The sequence below is a fragment of the Desmodus rotundus genome, chromosome 5, assembly GCF_022682495.2.
Source record: "Desmodus rotundus isolate HL8 chromosome 5, HLdesRot8A.1, whole genome shotgun sequence".
Lineage (NCBI taxonomy): Eukaryota > Metazoa > Chordata > Mammalia > Chiroptera > Phyllostomidae > Desmodus > Desmodus rotundus.
The window spans coordinates 117,697,474-117,720,234 of NC_071391.1; the positions used below are offsets into that span (position 1 = coordinate 117,697,474).

The following is a 22,761-nucleotide window of genomic DNA, read 5'->3' on the forward strand; positions in this document are numbered from 1 at the left end:
ATAGTTTAGCTTATTAACTTCCATGTTTAACCGCTTCAAGCACTGAAAAACTTCTTTTACAAGCACAAAAAAAAAAACCCCTAGCATTTGAAAATCAGCCCTTCAACCCAGATCCTATAGATTATTACAAATTTCAAGTTTATCTGGGATCCTAACTGATGATACCTGTAGCACAGAACAGTATTCTATCCCTAGCTTCAAAATTCTTGCCGCAGAATTCCTATTTAGGAATCTTAAGACCTTATAGAAAACAGAAGACTCAATTCCTAAATACATGTCTAAAAACCTTTATATTTATGTTCAAGAAAACAAAGAACATTCTAATTTGCATATCAATAATATCATTCACCTCAAAATAATAAAAGTGAGTTCCACATATAACAATTTCCCTCCATATCATTTGCGCAAGCCACCCTTCCTTGCAATGTCGACATGATGCCTGCAAATTGCTGATTCTCATTGAGCTCGCATTATTTCCATATAGTAAGTTTCCAAAGAGGAACTTAAGCCCCTTTGACACTCCATTCAAATATTCAATGTTTTCGGACTTTATGAGTCAACATTATTGCTGCCTACTTCTAGAATCACACCACGGTTATACAGACCCTTTAACCAAATTTCAGCTGTGTCTTAATTTAAAAGATGAAGGAAAGCAGTTCAAAAGCTTGAAATTAGTTTCATATTCCCAAAGCTGCTTTGTAAAAATGTCTTCTGCCTCACTATTCCTTCCCCCATTTTTCTCTATAACTCTAAATTTCCTTTATAACTCTCTTCGAGGAGTTATTCACAGGCAAACTAAAGCTATCAAGTCTGTGTAGTAGTAAGAGGAAACTCTGATATCTGGGCAGGTCCTGGAGTTCTATTGAAGGCCAAGGTATCTGACTGGGGCCCTTGTTGGTTTCCGCTACGTAAGAAGTACCAGATACCACATTTTGCCATGTATAATGCGCACCCATGTTTTGGTGCACATTATACACGGGATTATTGTGCCCATGTTATGTAATCATCATACCCATATATAGTGCGCATCCTTATTTTTCCCTGAAAGATTTGGGCAAAAAGTGCACATTATACACAGCAATATACAGTATCATCCTGCCTACAGTCAAATGTACTCTCCCTTTCCCAAGTCTTACTCATGAATTAATCCTGTACTTAGTGAATAGATCTGTAAAGTCATTGAGAGTCTAATTTTAAGCAGTGCAATCTAACTTTAATATGCACAGGGATCAGTAGTGATTCTGTCTAAAAACAGATTCTAAACCAGCGGCCCCGGGATAGGCCCGGGGTGCTCCTGGTCAGTGACGCTGTGACGTGGCAAAGGAGGCCATGTGGAGTCAGGGCTTTCACCACTGCCGAGCCCTGGCAAGGCCAACTCCCACACTCATGGCGTCAGTGAAGGCCAGGTCTTCCTACTCTCCCAACTAGGAAGCATCAGTGGAAGCCTCCTGGGGAACTGGAACTTCCACCCCAATATAACAGCAATGAGGAACAACTCTGGGTGTCAACAGAGGCCCATTGGGAAACCCGAACTGCTATCTCCATTGAGTAGAGACAAGAAACAACCCCTTAGACCCCAGCAATCTCCTACCAGAGCAGAAACCAGTTAAAACAGAAGTTTACCAAACTAAGAACTAGGACGATCTCAAACTAGATGGGGAAAAAATCAATAGATGCCAATACTGAGATGACAGAGATGATAGAATTATCAAGCTATAACTTTTAAAGTGGTTATGGAAAATATGCTTAAACCAGCAATTACAAACATGTTTGATATAAACAAACAAATAGAAAGCCTCAGCAAAGAAATAGGAAGTTTCATCAAAAATACTGAAAACCTACAGAACCTAAAGGAAATTTTCCTAAAAGGAAATTTTAGAACTGAAAAGTTCAATAGTCAAAGCAAAAAGCATGGTAGAGAGGGTCAGCAACAGTATGAAAGGGTCAGCGGAAAGAGTCAGAGAACTGAAATATAAAACAATAGGAATTAGCCAATATAAACCAAAAAATGCAAATAGATTTTTTTAAAAAGAGAGAACAAAATAAATATTCATGAGTCCATACTGATATAAGTAAATAAATGAGAAGAGATGAAATCTCTTTTGTAGAAGAATTTCAAGTAAGTTATAAATGATTTATGTAGAAATACCACCTTCAAGAAGGGGAAATATAAATCCCTCCTCCTTAAATTGGGCTGCCTATAATGACTTTCTTTAAAAAAGAAGGGAGGGGGAGAGTCATTTTGCAGGGGGGAACCTGACAAACACTACCTCAACCAGGGGGTCAAAGTCAGCATCAACAGGGAAAATCCTGATTATGCTATGAGCCTGTGATAAGATGTGATAAACACAGCACTTTAGCTCTGTGGTTTTCCTCCAAAAGGATAACCCCAGTCTAATCATGAAAGGAAATCAGATGACTTCGAATAGAAGGCATCCTACAAAATTCTTGAGCAGTACACCCCCAAATTCACAGTTATCAAAAATGATGAAAGTCTGAGAAACTGTCCCAACTAAGAAGAGCCAAAGGAAACAAAAATTAACTGTAATGTGGTATCAAGGATGGGATCCTGGAAAAAAAAAAATCTTAGATAAAAACAAAGAAAATATGAATAAACTATGGACATCAGTTAATAATAATGTAACCAAACAGGTTCACTAAATTGTGAATGTACCACACTAACATAAGATGTTATTAGGGGAAATAGGGTATAGGGCATATGGAACTCTCTGTATTATCATATCAACTTTTCTGTAAATCTAAAACTTCTAAAGGATAAAAATCTATTAAAAAAACAAAGAACAGAGCTTCAGGGGACTGCACAACTATAACAAGAGATGTAACATTCACGTGATCAGAATTTCCTAAAGGAAGACAGAAAGGGGGAGGGACTGAAAAAATACCTGAAGATATAGTAACTGAAAACTTCCCAAATTTGGCAGGTAAACATAAATGTACAAACTCAAGCAGCTGAGATAATTCCAAACATGATAAACCCAAAGAATCTACATCACAATACATCATAACTAACTTCTGAAAATCAAGACAAGTAAAAATACAGAAAGCAGTCAGAGGAAAGTGATACATTACCTATATGAGACCAAACAATTTGAATAACAGTCAATATCTCATCAGAACCAGATGCCAGAAGGAAGTGGCACATTTTTAAGTATTGAAAGAAAAGAACTGTTCTACAATCCTATGCTCAGCAAATATATCCTTTAGGAATGAAGCGGAAATCAAGACATTCTCAGATGAAAGGAAATTAATTAAATTTATAACCAGCAGACCTACCCTAAAAGAATGGCTGAAGAAAGTTCTCTAAACAAAAAGGAAATCATAGTGGATAGAAGTCTTGACACACCAGGAAGGGCGAACACAGTAAGAAAAAATGTGGATAACTACAACACTGATGTAGCCCTAAGTATGTGTAGAAGAAATACTGAAGATAAATGTATTGTAAATGGGGAGGTTGAGGGAGGGACTGGTGGGCAAGATTTCTATACTTCACTTGAATTGGTAAAATAACAAGTGACACCAATAATTTATATACATGGTATGTATTATATTAATTAGAATTAACTCCTTAAAAGCTATACAAAGAAGTAGCCTGCAAGAAGATGAAAAGATAAGCATCAGGAAATGAAAACAGAATCATCAGGTGGCATCCCCTCATTCTTGTGAGGATGGTCACTATTAGAAAAATAATAATAAAACAGAAAGTAAGTGCTGGAGAGGATGCAGAGATATTGGAACTTTTGTGCATTGCTGGTAGGAATGTAAAATGGTACAGCTAGTACGGAAAACAATATGGAGATTCCCCCAAAATTACATTATCCAGCAATTCCACTACTTGTATATATCCAAAATAATTAAAAACAGGATCTCAAAGAGATATTTCTACACCTATGTTCATTGCAATGTTATTCACCATAGCCTATGTTCAATGATGGGTAATGGCTAAGAAAATGTGGTATATACATACAATGGAATATGACTCCACCTTAAAGAAAATCATCATATTCAACAACATAGATGAACCCTAAGGATATTGTAAAAAGTGAACAGAAGGACAAATACTGTATGATTCCACTTATCTGAGGTATATAGAATAGCCAAACCCAAGAAGCAGAGAGTAGAAGGGTGGTTGCCAGAGGCTGAAGGGAGGGGAAAACGGGGAGTTGTTATTCAGTAGATATAAAGTTACAGTTATTCTAGATGGATAAGTTCTATAGATCTGCTATATAACACTGTATCTATAGTTAAAAATTCTGTGTACTTAAAAATGGTTAAGATGGTAAATTTTAAGTTATGAATTTTTGACTACAATAAAATTATTTTTACAAGGTAGAATAAAATTTAAATAAAATTTAAATTAGAAACATAAAAAGAAATCTTAAAAATTGAAATATCAATTGCTTACTTGAAAATCTATGAAATGTCCAAATAAGTTGAAAACTACGCCCACACAAAAGCCTGCACACAGATGTTTATAGCTGTTTTATCCCTAACTGCTAAGACTTGGAAGCAACTGAGAAACCCTTCACTAGATGAATGGATATATAAACTGTAATGCATCTACACAAAAAAATATTATTCAGCTCTAGAAAGAAATGAGCTATCAAGCCATGAAAAGACATGGAAAACGTTAAATGTATATTATTAAGTGAAAGAAGCCAATCTGAAAAGGCTACAAACTGGATCATACTTAATAATTTCAACTACATGAAGTTCTGAAGAAAGCAAAACTATGACAGCAATGCAAAAAAAATAAATTAGTGGCTGCCAGGGGTTGGTGGGAGGGAGGGATAAACAGGCAGAGCACGGGGGACATTTAGGGCAGTAAAACGATTCCTTACAATAATAAATGGTATAGATATGCCATTATACATTTGTTAAAACCCACAGAATGTACAGTACCAATGTGAACCCTAAAGTAAATTAGGGACTCCAGGTGATAATGATATGTCAATACAGCTTCACTGATTGTAACCAATGTATCACTCTGGTGCTAATGTTAATAGCAGGACAGGCTAGGCCTGTGGGGGGTATGGGGTATATGGGGACTCTCAGTACTTTCCATTCAATTTGCTGTGAACCTAAAACTGCTCTAAAAAAATAAAGTCTATTTTTAAAAAATCATACAAAGAGATACATTCAAAAATGCTACAGATAAATCCAAACAGATTTCTAAAAAAAAGTTCAAATAACCATAAAAAGACAGGAAAAGGAAAACAGAGAGAACAAAAAGGAAAAACTAAAACAGGAGATTTAAGGGCTAACTTATTAGGACTAATAACTATGTTAAGGTTCTGGCCAAGATGGAAGCATAAGTAGAGACCCTTCACTTCCTCACACAACCAAAAGGAGGATAACAACCAATCTGAAATCAATAAATAACCAAAAGCACCAGAAAATCAAACTGCATGGAACTCCAACAACCAAGGAATTAAAGAAAAAATCAACCAGAATGGTAAGGCGGTAGACAGCGCAGGATGACTCAGAAAAACCGCCGCAATGCAGCAGCCTTGGGTGCGGGGCTGGCTGCTGAGCTCCTGGGGCTGCAGGGGTGGGGCTGACTTAAGGGGACTCAGAGGTGGCTGAGGGCTACTGCTGGGGTTGCCGTGGGAGGAGAAGCTCCCATTCTCACACCAGCCTCTTCTGAGAGCTGTTGAAAACTGTGCTAGAGAGAAGCAGGCCAGCCGCACTGTACCCTCTTTGGCCCCTCCCCCACAGGCAGCACCGCTGCACAGCAAAGAGGGTTGCCCTGCCCTGGTGAATACTTAAAGCCCCTCCCCCTTACAACCTAGCAGCTGTGCCAAGACAAAGAAATATGGCCCAAATGAAAGAACAGAGTAAAGCTTCAGAAAGAGAGTTGAGCAAGAAGATTGCCAACTTATCTGATGAAGAATTTAAAGCCCTGGTGATCAAAATGCTCACAGAACTGATTGAGCTTAATTGAAAAATGAAAAAACAAATGAAGGATACCCAAAGTGAAATAAAGAAAAATATTCGGGGACCAACAGTGACAGAAAGAAAACCGGGACTCAAAGCCACGATTTGGAACAAAAGGAAGAAATAAACATCCATCCAGATCAAAATGAAGAAACGAGAATTCGAAAAAATAAAGAGCCTCTTACAAACCTCTGGGACAACCTGAAACGCTCCAATATCTGAATCATAGGGGTGCCAGAAGGAGAAGAACAACAGCAAGAAATTGAAAACTTATTTGAACAAATAATGAAGGAAAACGTCCCCAATCTGGCAAAGGAAATAGACTTCCAGGAAGTCCTGGAAGCCCAGACAGTCCCAAAGAAGTTGGACCCAAAGAGGAACACACCAAGGCACATCGTCATTAAGTTATCCAAGATTAAATATAAGGAGAGAATATTAAAAGCTGTGAGAGAAAAGCAAAGAGTTGCTTACAAAGGTGTTCCCATTAGACTAACAGCTGATTTCTCAGAAGAAACCCTGCAGGCAAGTAGGGGCTGGAAAGAAGTACTTGAAGTCAGGAAAGGCAAGGATCTACACCCAAGATTACTCTATCCAGCAAAGCTTTCATTTAGAATGGAAGGGCAGATAAAGGGCTTCCCAGATAAGGTCATCATCATCAAGCCATTATTAAATGAAATGTTAAAGGGACTTATCTAAGAAAAAGAAGATCAAAAATATGAACAGTAAAATGAAGGCAAACTCACAACTATCAACAAATGAACCTAAAAGAAAAGAAAAACAACAAAAATTAAGCAAACAACCAGAACAGGAACAGAATCAGAGAAATGGAGATCACACAGAGGGATTTCAGTGGGGAGGGGAAAGGGAGGAATAAGAAGCATGGTCAGTAGGCATAAGGTAGATAGGGAGAGATAAAAAATGGTATGGGAAACAGAGGACTCAAAAAACTTATATGTACAACCCATGGAAGTGGATTAAGGGAGGGGAATGCTGGAGAGTTGGTGGAGGGGCAGGCCAGAGGAGAGACACAGCGGAAAAACTGGGAAAACTGTAATAGCATAATCAATTAAAAATATTAAAAACCCAAATAACTACATTAAATGTTAATGGTCTAAATATACTAATTATAAGACAGGCATCGGCAGAATGGACTTAAAAGTAGAATCCACCTATTTGCTGACTATAACAATTCACTCAAAAATAAAATATAGATAGGTTGAAAGTATTATAAAAGGATTAAAAAATGTATACTATGCAAACTTGAATCCCAATAAAACAGGAGTAGCTTTATTAATAAAGATAGACTTCAGGGTAAAGAAAATTACCAGAGAGAGAGAAGAACACTGTGTAATGATAAAAGAGTCAATCCATTAAGAACACATGACAATTCTAAATGTATATACACCAAACAATGGACCTGCAAAACACGTGAAGCAGAAATTCATAGAACTGAAAGAGACGAACTGCGATTATATTTGGAGATTTCAACAGCTCCTCTCAACAAGTGACAGAACAACTAGGCAAAAATCAGCAAGGATATAGAAGAATACAAGACCATGAACTGACAGGATATAATCAACATTTATCAAATACTTTACCTAATGACAGAACACATGTTCTTTTCAAGTGCCCACAAAACATACATCAAGAGAGGCCATATCCTGGGTCATAAAACAAATTTCAATTAACTTAAAAGAAGTGAAATCATATAAAGTATGTTCTCTAACCACCATGGAATCAAACTAGATATCAATAACTAAAAAATAAGGAAAAAATTGCCGAATTTTTTCCAGAATCTAAACAATATACTTCCAGGTAATCCATGGGTCAATAGGAAGTCTCAAGGGAAATAAAAATAAATTATAGCAGAATGGAAAATAAAATACACTTATCAAAATAAAGCAGTGTTGAAAGGGAAATTTATAGCACCAAACATATATAATAAAAAATAGGAAAAGTCTCAAATCAATAATCAAAACTTCCATCTCAAGTACCTAGGAAAAGAAGAGCAAAATAAACCCATCAATGGGGAAGCAGAAAGAAATAAGTTTAAGAACAACCATCAATGGAATTGAAAATGGAAAAGGAGAGAAAAATCAATGAAATGAACAGATGGTTGTTGAAAACATTGATAAAATTGGCAAACTTCTGACAAAGGAAAGAGAAGATACAAATTAACAATATCAGGAATAAAACAGGGGCGATACAACAAACTGCAGAGAGCAAGGGATGAGAAGAGAATTATTATGATAGAGTTACTAACAACTAACACAACATGCATAAATTTGACAATTTAAAGAAATGGACCAATTCCTCAAAAATACAAACTATCACAACTCACCTAATATGAAACAGATAATCTGAATAGCCTTATAATTATTAAGGAGGCTAAATTTAATAACTCCCAAAAAAGAACTCCTGCAGCCCAGATGATTTCACTGGAGAATTTCACCAAATGCTTAAAGAAAGAATACCCATTGTACGAAAACGCTTCCAGACAAGAGATAAGGAGCGAACACTTCCCCATCCATGTTATGAAGCCAGAATTACCCTGATAACAAAACCAGAAAAAGTTAAAATATGTATACATATAAATATACATATATGAGAGAGAAAGAGAGAGTGAGAGAGAACATTATCCTTCCTGACTATAAATGCAAAAATCCTTACCGTATAGAATTCAACAACATATAAAAATAATTATAGAACATGGAACATGACCAAGTGGGAATTATTGCTGGGATGCAAGGCTGGTTCAATATTTGAAACTTAATCAATACAATTTACCATGACTAAGGTTAAAAAAGAAAAAAAAATCACATGATCATATCAATCAAAGCAGGAAAATGAGGAAGTCAAAAAGATGAGTCGATAAATCTAACAAAAAAGAGAGGCAAAGGGAATGCCTATGAAATTCCTATATACTAGAGAGCAACCAATCCAGCTTCGATAGAGTCAGAAGACAGATCTCTTGAAAAAGAAAAAATGAATAGAATAATAAATGTGTTTAAGATTATTAAAATAATGACATAAACTTTGGAAGGGTTTTGGATTAAATTGCTGAAAAGTATGCAGAAAACTAAGATCAAGAAACCCCCAAAACACCAGATAGTTATTAATTCCAGGGAAAAGAGAGTTATATAGGAAAGGAATAGCAATTATAGTCCACTAGGAGATTCAGCAAAATAAAACTAATATTAATATAACTAATATATTGCCAAAACTTTGTTATTTTGGAAGAACAAAAGATGAGAATAATGTAAGTATTTGGGGAAAAGGACATGCAAAGGATGAAAGAGCTAAATTTTTACTCTCCATAGTATGTAATGCCCAAAATTGGAAGAAAAAAAAAACTCAAGACCTAGCAACATCAGTATGTTAGTTAGAAATGTATCAAGTGACTCAACTAAAAGTGGTTGCCTGGGAACCTTGAAATGGCATAGGAAAAGTCCTCAGGTAATTGTTTGATGTCTTTTGTAACAAGTTTAGTTCACCCATGTGAGTATTTAAGTTGTTAAAAAATATAAAGATACATGGCTGGACCAGAACTTGAACTCACATAATTTTTTTTAATCCTCACCTGAGGAAATATTTATTGATATGGGGGGCGGGGGCGGTGGGAAGAGAGAGAGAAACATGGATATGAGAGAGAAACATTCATTGGTTGCCTGACTCCCTTCCTTGCCCTGACCAAGAATCAAACCTGCAACCTAGGTATGTGCCCTGACCAGGCATTGAACCCACAACCTTTTGGTGTAAGGGATGACACTCCAACCAACTGATCCACCCATCAGAGCGAACCCACATAATTTAATTACTAATCAGGTCCATTAATTTGTGAGCTCCTAAGGAGCCTGTGTTTTCTTATCACCTCCACTCCAATGCCTGCCGAGCACAAAGTAAGCCCTCAAACATGTTTATGAACAAGTGGGAGAAAGTTCAAGGATGGAATTACTTTCCTAACAACAGGAAATGAATGAGAAGTGCATTCCAGGCAGAGGAAATAGAAGAAGCAAAGATAGGAAATGGAGTGTGAGAGCTAAGCAAGAAAGGAGCAAAGTGGGAGAAGAAGGAGTAGTAAGAAGCCTCCAGAAAACCCACTGGGTGGGTAAAGGGGAATGCAGTGAGCATCACCTTTTGGAACTCTGTGGCAGAGAGCACTGGTGCCTTGTGGACAGATCCACGTGACCCTGAGTGTATGTGTATCAGCCTTAGGGGTTTTTTTGTTTGTTTTGCAATGATGACAGCAATACATTTTTCTACCATCAGTTCCTTCCCAAATAGTTTCAGCTTTCTGGAATCCAAAGTAGTACCAGGCTCTCTAAAATTCTGAGTTCTTTCAGCAGCTCAACTAAGTACAACTAGTCACTCTAAACAGCCGTAGAAGGGGCAAACCCACAAAGGACAGGCAGGGGCAAGCAAAGCCTGGTGGCATACCTGCAATGCCATGCTCATCCATATTTTGAACCTCTTCACAAAAGCATTAACATCCAGAGCACAAATCAATCATCATCTCTTGATGAACATATGCATCTGCTATTACCATTACTCATACATTCATTTCACCCAAAGTTTATTAAGTATCTACTCTACCTCAAGCAGTGCACTGGAAAATAAAGTTTCTCATTTTAAATAACTTACTTTCCAACAGCAGAGTTATTTATAAGATAACAAGATAAACAATATAACTGGCATTAACAAAAGTACTGTGGAAACACGATGGGTTAACAGACTATTTAAATTTTTTTATGTATAATGTTAAACAGAGGTGAGGAGAGTAAGAGGCAACTCCAACAAACATATATATACCCACACTTTGCCTTGATCATAATCAATTCACTGCCAATCTTGTTTCTCTTCTAAATTGTCTCATTAACTTTAAGACATCATATTATCTTATCTATCTTATCCATAAATATTTCACCTCTAGCAGATAGGAACTTTTTCTTTAAACATTATATAAATATATATATCTTGGAAGCTGAGTAAGTTTTTAATATGTAAGATATAACTAACATAAATAAAATGCACAGATCTTAAGGTGCTCAACTGAGTTCTGACAATTGTGCAGGCCTGCCTGTATTAACCAGTATCCAAAACAAGACGTAAAGCATTTCTATGGCCCAGAGAGTTCCCACATGCCTTTTCTAATCAATGTCCTACAGCTAGATAACCACTTTCTGATTTCTATGACCAAAGATCACTTCTGCATGTTCTTAGACTTTTATAAATGACATCATAGAGTAAGAGGTTTCTAGGCCAAAAAAGGGAAAAGCATTCCAGGTGGAAAGAACTACATATACCATGTAAAGTTATATGGAGAGATATGTACACAGAATGCTGAAAAGCTCAAGAGGGTTGAAAGCCGGGATTGGTAACTGACAGAAGACAAGACTAGAAGAAGAGGCTTGTCGGAATGCTAGTGTTTCCGGATTAAACTCTGCAGTTAATTCTGGGAACCATGTTGTGAAATAAATTTTCCCAATGCCCAAAATGATTTCTCTGACCTAAAAATACATCTGTCCTCTCAATAAGCTCCTTTCTTTTCAATCCTCCAACTGAGGGTGACCAAGGCAAGAGCAACATCCTACACCCCAATGCTGTTCACTCGCATCCTGTGCAGAGGCCCCTCTGCCACCTCAGGAAAGGGAACAAGCCCCTCTTGTCTTTCTCATGAGAGGGCAGTCTCCACCCCGCACCCCTTTTTTCAATAAGCAGTCTCAAGTCTGAAGGGCAGCCTTACCATTATCTGGATTTCTCTCTTGCACACCTGGAGATCATGCTCATTGTTGACAAACATGCGTTTCAAGGCACATTTCACTCCATTGCTTGTCCTCACCAGAAACACGATAGCAAATCCACCTGTGAGGGAAACAAACATACAAGCCCTTCTGAGTCATGTTCAAAAAGTCGGGCAGATGACTATGTTGGCTGTTCTCACTGTTGATGGTGTTGATGCCACTGCCAACTAGCCCTTGGGCTGGCCTGGCTCAGAACGCGTTCTTAGATTCTCAGGACTCATAGGTATTACTTGTGCAATCGGGTGGCAGAAATCAGAGAAATTGTTCCTAAACACCAATCTCAGGAAAAAGGAACAACCAACAGTCATTATCTTCCAAAGAACCTACAAATAAGCAGATAAGCAAACAGATGAAAGGAAAAAACTACATTCTGACTATTGTTATAGGCGGTTTGAGTTCTTACTTAATTCTAATTATAGTCCTATGAGGCTCAGTGTTATTTTTCCCTTTAAGGCAACAATTACTAGCTGAGGCATTCTTTAATACTTTGAATTTGTTAATGTTCTACAAATCCTTAGAACGCCTAACCTTGACCTCACTCCCCAAACACTGTATTAGATGTTCAGTGAGACTGTTAATAGGGATTATGGTTAGATAAGGTGCTGCAAAGCTGTCAAAGTTGAAGGCTTTGGGATAAGCAGCACTTATACTGGACACTTAGTCCACTGTTTGCTTGTGTAGCTTCATAATTTAGCTTGAATTATCCTGTGCATTGAGCCTGCATAGCAAAAAAACAAAACAAAACAGCACTGGGCTACGTTTTGCACAGAGGTGATCACTAATTGGATGAAGGTGAATGCAGAGAGAAGTCATTGGTATGGGAACTTGAGCTGAGGAACTTGAGCATTGGATTGGGGCTAGCAGCCACATGCAAAATCAATATAAAGCAATAAGCAGTGGTTATAGAGATCTCAGGCCTTAGAAACCACTGGGGTCCTCAAGGCCAGTCCAGTTCCTGAGGCCCAGCAGCACTTCAGCACCTGCCTGTTGATGTTCATTTCCTGCCGCATCTTTACAATACTTATTTCTTTTTAAGTCAGGCTGAGTAAGTTTCTGTTCTTTAAACCCAAAGAGAACTTTAATCACAAAGCACTGTTGCACATTTTCATAAAATACATACATAATTCTGTGTTAAAATTTTTAATGGGTTCAAATGTTCCAATGTGTATTTTGATAATGATTTATTTACTGGAGACCACATGTTTATATATTTCCTGTCTTCAGCATTCAGGTAAACACTGAAATTTACCATATATATAATCTTTATTTTTAAGTTTTATTTCTAAGTATTTTTTATTTTTCAATTACAGTTGATGTATAATGCTATATTCGTTTCAGGTGTAAACTGAAACTAATGATTAGACATTTATATAACTGATGAAGTGATCACCTGAATAAAACTTTAATTTCAACCGTCATCTTTTAATCTTTCTATCTCAGTAACACTTTCCATTATCTTGTAATACTTGAAAGCAGCGTCCCCAACCTTTTGGGCACTAGGGAGCTGTTTGCTCACTCACTGGCTGCTCACCTCCTGCTGTGCGGCCCAGTGCCTGACAAGCCATGGACCCCAGCCTGAGGGCTGGGAACCCCTGTTTTAAAAGTACACTTACACCGCTCAATTGTCAATTGTAATTTTAGAATTTTTAGTATTTACTAACAAAAATTTTTTAAACCCTCACATGCACTTACAAAGAGAGGTCTTACCATACACACACAAAACAACAACAAAACCCCTCAATTCTAGGATGCACATATTTTTACATTCTAATTCTTAGGATATCTGACATATTCTTATAATAAATATGTACATTTAATGAAGAGCTATTTGTCTGTCTTTTTCTCCAAAAAGCTATTAAATTCATGATGTGTGTTATAATCAAGTAGAACTGTGAAAAATGATAGAATAAATTATAAAATTTCAGTGTACATTCATACCTGTTTTGTGACCAGTCAAAGTGGGTTTTCACTTCATAGATATTTTGAATTTTGAAAAAAAAATCACAGACTACAGACTTTGTACTTCCAGAGAACACTAAGTCCAAACAATTCGCTTTATGGGCAGAAGAACCTAGTGAGGCTTAGGGGTCCCATGGCCGACTATGGGCAGAACCCAGAAGACTGTCACTCTCTGATTATCCAAAAACATGTTCTTCCCACTTCATTTACCTTAAAAAAAAGCTATGAAGTACCCCTCACAGTGCTGGAGACCAAAAGTTGGGAGAACAAAATTTGGGAGTGGCTATTTCCTACAGTTCTGCAATGCATGGCACCACTAAAGGACAAAGCTGTCCTTTCAGAAGCAAGATGATGATGGAGCAATTTGAGATAACTGCCACCAGATGGGAGCAGTGTACTTTTCTTTACCAGGTAGCAAGATGACCTTTCCAGCCAGGACTGAAGAAATGAGTCAGATGCCTACCACTCGATCTAGGCAAGCACAACTGGCTGAGAAGAAACAGCCCAGATCCTCAAAGCCCATGAGCATCATAAAACTAAAGGCACAGCAATGCACCACTACACCTAATATAGACAGGACCATGTTATTAAGTATCTATGCCCATACAGGAGCTTATTTGCAGGTGAGCAGCATTTAAATCAGAGTTCCTTGATCATCAGATAAAAATTGAAGCCTGTCACTATTAAAATGTTGGCTATTATTACTATGTAGTTGACCAAACAGGGAGGTAAATTACTAGAAGGTAGAGCGGAGATAGCACCTCTCAAAGTACTTCTTCAGTACAGGTCCATCACGTGGATCAGGGTAATCAGGTTCTCAGCCACAGCTAACCGGGGTTCAGGCCATTACGAAGGCAGCTATAAGACTGCCCATAGAGATGCTCATTTCAGATTGAGCTGCATCCCAAGAGCTTGACTAAATGACGAAATTAAAGCTGAGGTGGGGATGGTTTGAACAGAGGTTAAGAAAAGCTAACATTCAGTAGAGCCTGTGCCAGTCTCTGTCTACTGGCATTTTTTGAAACTGGAAAACAATCTCCATGATTTTACTTAAGTGCATTTCTTGGATAATCCATGAATTTACTGAGTCACAATAGGAAAAAGGATCTGATCCATTATGTGAGGTAAGCAAGTAAAATAGGCAAGACAACTGTGGCACAAACACACTTCTATTAGATATGGAGGAATATTTTTTTTCAACTTCCACAGAGAAACACGTTTTCTCTCACTTTCCCTAAAACATACAGCACTCTTGGTCTAACTTTCTCCTAATTTTTGATGATGTGAATGTGCACTTATTACTCACTATGACAGATTTTGCCTGTTTGGCTCCCTTCTGTATAGTCATGTTCTAGCTTAGTGCCCAATGGGTCGAGGGCACTCAGAAACGAATTAACTTTCCTTTTAATGTTACAACAGAGAATAGAAAAGGCCACAGAGAGCGGTGGAGGCTGTGGAAAACTGAAGTGTATGGCCCACGTAAAGGAGCAGCTACTATACAATTCCAAGTACTTGTTATCATGTAGAATATGGATCCAGTTTTATCTGATCTAATCACTTCTAAAGATAAAGCGGACACCCAAAACGTTACGTGAAATCTTCAGATTTAAACACTGGCAACAAGTCACAGTTGAAGTTAATGCTGGACAGGATGACACTGTAGAGGCTCAAGAAAACACATCTGGGAGGCTTTAGAGTCTCGGAGCCTACAGTTTTCTACCTCTAATCTAGTTACACCCGTAATTTTACTGATGGCCAGAAAGGGAAAGTGACATAGCCAATGTTACACAAAGTTAAAAGATGACTTGCAAATAAAATCCAGAATATATACAGGGTCTGGTAGAAGTAACGCCTGTTTGAGTGTGGTTAATACGGGTATAATAATTTATAGTTTCAATTTGAACATTCCACCTAAAATGTCCTATGGTGTGCCCGAGTGTGATATTGTTATGTTGCAGAATTACATGCTTATGATTTTGTAATAAAAGATTTTATAGTTAAAAAGGGGGCATTATTAGTACTGGACCCTATATATTAGTTACACAGTGGTTATCACAGTTATTATATATTGGTTATCATAGTTCTTGCCGTTCTTCCCCAAAGGAGTGTATGGAATATTCCTCCCAACCCTCAACCAGCATTTGTACATGACTTTATACTTTCTCAAAGGCATTTCAACATAAACAATTTCATTTATATTTCCACAATAACTAAATGGGGAGGGTGAGCTACCCATTGTCCACATTTTCCCAATAGGAAAGAGTTGTAGAGAGATTAAGCTCCTTTCATAAGACCACATAGAGCTTAATTAGTGGTAGAGCTCAGACTGGATCCCTCATCTTTCAAAATCAAGTTCACATATAATACAATGTACCCTTTTAAGTGTGTAGTTTGATGCATTTCCACAATTGTACACACTCTTGCAACCATCACTGCAATCAGTTCCTTAGTCCTCTTTGTAGGCATCTACCCTTCCTTCTCACACCATCGCAGGTGACTTCTGACCTGCTTTCTGAACTCTAGATTAATTTTGCTTGCTCTAGAATAAATGGAACCATCAGTATGTACTCCTGTGTCTGGCTTCTTTCATTCAGCATAACATTTCTAAACTTCATTGTTACATGTGTCAATATTTTAGTTTTTTAAACTGCAGGTGAGTATTCCATTACATGGATTTCCCACAATTAATTTATCCATTCACCTGAAGGACATTTAAATTATTTCTAGCTTTTGATTATATTATAAATAAAATGTCCACATAGCAGTCCTTTTTGTGGACATAGGTATTTATTTCTTAGGTAAATACTTAGGAATGGAATGGATGGGTCGTATGGTAAGTGTGTGTTCGGCTTTAAAAGAAACTGCTTATCAGTTTGCCACAGTGGTTGTACCATTTCACACAGCCAGCTGCCACGTGTGAGACTTTGAGTTGTCCCATATTCTCACAAACACTTGGTACTGTCAGTCTTTTTATTTTAGCCATTCTAATGAGTGTGTAGTGATATTTCTTTGTGGCTTTAATTTGCATTTCCTTATAGAGCCTTCACCATTTGAACTCCCAGGATTAGCTGCTCCCACCACTTTTGTGATAAAAGGCATTAATAAGCATAGGATCATGGAGTCACCGGTGAAATTACTGAGATAACGTGGACTTCTGCCTCTAATGAAAAGATGACAGAAGTGCTTCCCTCTCTCCTGAGAGAAGGCAAGTGAGAATCTGTAATACACAGAGAGGGGATTATATCATCTCTAGTCTCTTTCAACTTGGACATCAACAAAAGATCATAGTCATCCACATCACTATCGTAACTGAACCTTTTAAAACAAAACCTCCTCAGTAGCCTGATCATGATATTCAATATCAGCAACGGGGGTTGCTTTCTCCCTCTCTCCCTCCTTTCCTTCCTCCCTCCCTCCCTTCCTTTCTTTCCTTACCCAAGGATATGTTTGTTGATTTGGGAGGGAGGGAGAGAGAAGAAGGAGGGGCAGGGGGAGACAGACAGAGACAGAGAAAGAGAGAAACATCAATGTAAGAGAGAAACACTGACTGGTTGCCTCATGTACGTACCCCGACCGGGGATCACAACTACAACCTAGGTATGTCGCTTGACTGGAGATCAAACCTGCAACCTTTTTGGTGCATGGGACAATGCTCCAAACTACTGAGCCACCCAGCCAGGGCAGCAATGGGGCTTTTGAGGAAGTGAGTGTAGTACCTCTCCTGGACTGATTTCAAATACTGAATCATGATAAATGGTACCAGACCCCAGGGGCAGTTCCAAATGAATCAAGACGTCAGTTACTTCCACTTAGCAAGGAAAAGTGAGGGATGAGGGAAGTAAGATGAGCAGGAAGGGAAGAAAACACACCAAATTGATGATCTGAGTAGTGATGTGCACAGAGATGGGAAACAGCTGGGCAGACAATGACAGTGATTAGACCATGAGATAAAGAAGCCCATCACGGTGCTGAGGCAGGGTTTCTGAATTTGCTGCCAAAGAGGTTTTGGTGGATATTTTAAAATCAGGCCTAGATTCAAGGCACTAAATTGAGAAAACCTTCCCCAGATCCATATTCTGTTCCTCTCTTCCGCTTTTCTAAACTTTGTTTCTCTTTTAGAATAAGGTTTAACCCAATGAATGCTGTTTACTTAATGCAGTTTCTCTTTGAATTACCTAAGGAGAAATGAGCATAAAATAAAATAGTGTTCTGAGGTTTTTCTAAAGAATCAGATGGAGAACCCAGTTAAAGTGGAATTTGTTTAGAAGATGTAAAAGAAAGGGCAACACTGGACAAGTTACTGGATCCCTTTGGCCTTAATTTCCTCAACTGCAGAAGTTAAATTAGTGGTGTTAACTAAATTATTGGCATTAAAACTCAGTTCCTGAGACCCCTAGCATTACAGGAAGTATGGCCCCATGATGAAAAAGTGACTGCAGTTAAGGGTAGGGCTCTACACACAGCTTTCCTTTATCTGTTTGATATTAATTCTGAAAAAGATGCTAGGAAATAAAGGGGGTGTCAACTCTGCTTTAAAAGAGAATTAAAAAGTACGCCAAGAAAATTCTGTAGCTTTATATAAAAGTATTAAAAAAAAAATAAGGACTACACTGCCAGTTATGAGAACAGCCCGTACCTACAGGCCCCCTGCAGATATGAATGTGTGCGGGCAGTTTCTGGAAAGGGGGGGCTGTGGCAAGGCCCCCATTTTACATTGAGATCACACAGCATTCCTGTAGAGTCCAACAGGATAGGTCCACACCTTGGCTCAGGCAAGCCACAATCTCTCTGAGACCCTGTCCTCTCACATTAAAGAGCCATTGACATCTGTTTCACAGCTTTGTGAAGGGTTACATGACAAGGAAAACACTTAGCACATAGAAAATATGTGATGAATATAGGTGTTCCCTTCTTAATTCCATCCCCATCCCCCCAGAAGTCCTTTGTACTTGTATGACACCTGACTTATCATGAAGTTCTAAATCTGGAGTATCTTCCTGAGATCAAGGGCACAAACCCATATGCCTACAGGGGCCAGACAGATCATCTAAAAGGGGGAACAGTCCAGGCATTGTATAACAAACCGTACGCAGGGAGTGTGATGACACAGACTCACTGTTACGGGGCTGTAGTTACTGCGCCAACCAGAAAGTGCACGCCCTGGTTCACGGGGAGCCATTTCCCAACTTCAGTCAATTGTGGCCAAGGTGGAATGTGGGCTGAGGGTTGCCAAATGTTTTGATTTCCAGGAGAAACTAGATTTTTAGATAAAATCTCCTGATTTTTAAGCTCAGGCAACAAACTTTTAAAAAGTCCCTTTACAACCTACACAAGTTAAGGAAAATCTATTTCTAGGTCAGGGCTGTACTAGACAACAGCCCTGCCTCGGTCTTTATGGGGAACCTTGTGAAGAAGGCAGGGCGTGTATTACAGTCTCCACTGTCCTGGGAAGCCGAGACACAGAGAAAAACCCAGTTCCTGGCCTTTGCCTTGGTCCACTCTCTCCTGCTGCCACTCCCTCCCTTCAGCAGCACACCACGCAGGAACACCTCCACTACCAGGGAAGGTGAGAGAAAGGACACAGTAAAAGGCAAGGGAGGCTGACCATAGTTTTACCTCTCTACCTGAGCAGGTGGAAGAGAGTCCTCTCTGCACAGTGAGGACTTGGGTGCCCTGCCTGCAGTGTCTGGGAACTCCCATAGGGAGTGACAACCAAGAGGCTTACAAACACCCTCCTATAATACATTCATACTGAAGACACTTTGCCAAAAGTTTCTGAAGGAACGAACATTTTCAGAACTTCAGAACAGATGGCAAAGAGCAAAGCAAAGATTTCACAGGAGAAAAGGTCAAACTGAAGCATTTGTCTCAGTGGGAACTTGGGGTTTGTTTTTTTAACATTCATCTCTCCTTACTTCCTCAAATTAAAAATCACCATGTGCCACCTCCTTCTGGGGAGCATGTCAAAGCAGTCCTTTCCCCAGGCAGAAAGAACACCATTAGGGGGGAGGACTTGAGGAACTCGACTTCCTCTCCGCCACATCAGGAGCCGCGGGCACGAGTCAGAGACTGGCAATCCCTCTGGCAGTGGTACAGAAACATCAACAGAACCCAATCACGGCCACAGCCCAGCTTGAACATGGGGTGGCTGGCAATTGGTTCTTCCTTACCAGGACTTCAACAATTGGGGAGCTTCTCCAGGTCAAGGGGTTTGGCAAGAGTAGCCCAAAACTCGCCCCCCCCCCCCCCAACCAAAGATACCAAAGATATCTCCAGGGAAGTCACCTGCTTCTCTGGAACAAAAGGTTAGAGTTCTAAGAAACCTAGTTGGCTCATGCACACCCCAGAGGCTTGTGAATTACTGCCCGTAGAACCACTGCATATTGGGCCTGGCCTGTCAACGGCCAAGACCCACCGAAAGAGGGCATTTCCCAGAGCTACCTGGCCCACCTCTCCCCTACTGTTACCGTGGGGTTACCTATCTGGCACGTGTAGAGAGAAATGGTCAGAGACATCAGTAGGCCCATATTCTTTGTTCACTGAAATCCCCAGAGTGGCTAACCATCAGAATAAGCCATTTTCTATTCTCTATACCAAGGTGGTCTTTTAAAATCAGAAATTGAGTATCATTCACCTGTTTGAAACTCCTCAGTGGCTGCTCGCCCCTCTCAGAATAAAATGCCAAATGCGGATGACAGCAAGCAAGGCCCAATGTGAGAGCATGTGATCTCTCTCTCCATGTCATTCAAACAGAACAGCTTTTCACTGCACTCTCTCTTCCTGTCATACTCACCTGCTTTCTTCCTTAAGGTTGCTGTACTCCACTTTATCTAAGGACTTCTGTGCATGCCTTACCCTTCACCCTTTTCACCTCACTCTTGGCCTGACCATCTCCTCCTCCTTCAGATTTCAGGCTAAATGTTACTTCCATAGAAGTAACGTTTAGGAACCTTCTGATTAGGTTATGTCCCTTGCTATATACAGCACCCTGTACTTTTCCTTCAGGGCATATCTGCAGTATATTAAATATTTAGGTGGGTAATTCTTGGTTTGATGCCTTATTGCCCTGAACCTTGAAGACTGCACAAGGGCAAGGACAATGACTGACTCACTGTGGCCTCTGTCACCCAGCAGAGTGACTACGGCATTAAAAGTAATCAAGAGTTTGTTACACATTGTGTTTGCCTAGTACTGTAAAGAATACACCTCACCCCCCAAAAAACAAACAATAAAAAGCACTGTACAGCCCCAGCCTTTTAGAAGATTAGAATCTAGTATGGGACAGAAGGGACACATTTTGCAAGAAGGCCCCTTCAGGATAAGGTAGTCTACCCTCCAGAGAAAACCCCAGCACAGCTCAGAGAAAACCCCAGAGCAGCCCAAGACTGGAGACCACCGGGTGCTCTCCTGGGACAACATGTGCAGGGTGCAGCTTTATGGAGAGCTTTACAGAAATCTCTGTGCCATCACAAGTGACACTTGTTCTCTGTGCAATCTCTTCTTTTAAAATAACACTTGAGCTGGAAATAAAAACACTCTTCAGTTGCGGAGGAAAAGAGATCAAATGCTGCCATGCTCAATGCTGTATCAATCCCTCACCTGAAGGAGGGAAGAGTCTCTTGGGCATGAACTGTCTCAGCCCTCTAAGCCACTGGTGCCAGCAATCTTCTAATAAGTGGTTTGCACACAAATAGAGCAGCTGAGGTCAGCCAGTGGGTGAAGCATCCTTGCCCAGATTTGCCAGCCCCCCACCACAGACACCCAAGCTCTGGCTCTACTCATTTCTACCAAGACTTGGTGTGTGTTACTGGTCCACATTCTCCTAAGGTTTTAACAAAGACAAAGCCTGGCTTGGCATTCTCTCAGCTCTCAATTTTTAATTCCAGAGCATTCCACCTTAACTTCATGCTTCAAAGCTTACTTCGTTTTCTGTTCTTACCTCCATTGTATTAAGATCAGGGTAACTAGCTGTGTTCCAGAAAGAGCATCCTGTTCCAAAAAGAGCATTTACTAGTGAGGTGATCTGAGCTTAGCAGCCGGGCTAGAAGCTGGTCTTCTGTCCTACTGAGATATGCACTGACATCAAAAGTACGTAACATCTTGTTTGGCTTTTGTTAGATCTGGTTTCCAGACCCAACTGCTTTAAACAGGTCATCCTAATCTGCTTCAACCCTCCTAGATGTCAGAGGAAATGAATTCTCATCCTGAAATGCAGGATGTCATTTTCTCAGCTCCCAGCTGTTAATTGCAGAGCATTCCAATTTAACTGCATGCGAAAGCCTTTCCTCGGAGGTTCAGGATATCTAGCCGTACTGGCCTCACCTTCATCCACTAGCCCCTAGTCGCAGTCCCTCACCCAGTGCTTGTGCACCAATTCACAGTCTCTCCCCCATGCCAGCTCCCGCCATCACCGAGTCTTCGCAATTCTATCCCATGAGCCTCTCCAGAATCCATCTCCTCCCCTCCATCCCTGATGCTCCTTCATACTTGCCTCTTCTTAGAAGAACTAAAATAGAGTTCTAACTTTCCACATCTTGGATCCTTTCTCTTCTAAAATTCTTATCTAATAACTCCCCTTAAAAGCATTCATTAGAGTTCCAGCCAAGATGGAGGCGTAGGTAGAAACCCTTTATTTCCTCACACAACCAAAAGGAGTATAACAACCAATCTGAAATCAATAAACAACCAAAAGCACCAGAAAATCAAACTGCATGGAACTCTGACAACCAAGGAATTAAAAACTCAACCAGAACAACCAGACCAGTAAGGCGGGGGACAGCATGGGTTAACTCAGAAAAACCTAGAGGCAGCAGTAAGGCAGCAGACCATAGGGGTGGGGCTGGCTGCTGAGCTCCTTGGTCTGTGAGGGAGGGGCTGACTTAAGGGGAAACTGAGACACAGAGCTGACTGAGGGCTATGCAGGTTGCCACGGTGGGAGAAACTCCCAGTCTCACTTGAGACGTTGAAAAGTGTGCTAGACCTGCACTGTTCCATCTTTGGTCCCTCCTCCACAGGCAGCACCTCAGCACAGCAAGGAGGGTTGCCC

The 22,761-nt window shown here is 39.7% G+C and overlaps 1 protein-coding gene across 17 annotated transcripts in view; it reads right to left on the minus strand.

The window, feature by feature from the left end:
- AAK1 (AP2 associated kinase 1) overlaps nt 1-22,761 on the minus strand; it is a 168,640-nt gene that overhangs the window by 77,025 nt on the left and 68,854 nt on the right. For all 17 annotated transcript variants that reach the window (XR_008426988.1, XR_008426986.1, XR_008426987.1 and 14 more), the window contains exon 3: nt 11,699-11,817. Coding sequence is in view for 13 of the 17 variants with exons in the window: in XM_053925542.1 (XP_053781517.1) it covers nt 11,699-11,817 (119 nt within the window). In the remaining 4 variants the exon portion in view is untranslated. The remainder of the gene's footprint in view (nt 1-11,698; nt 11,818-22,761) is intronic.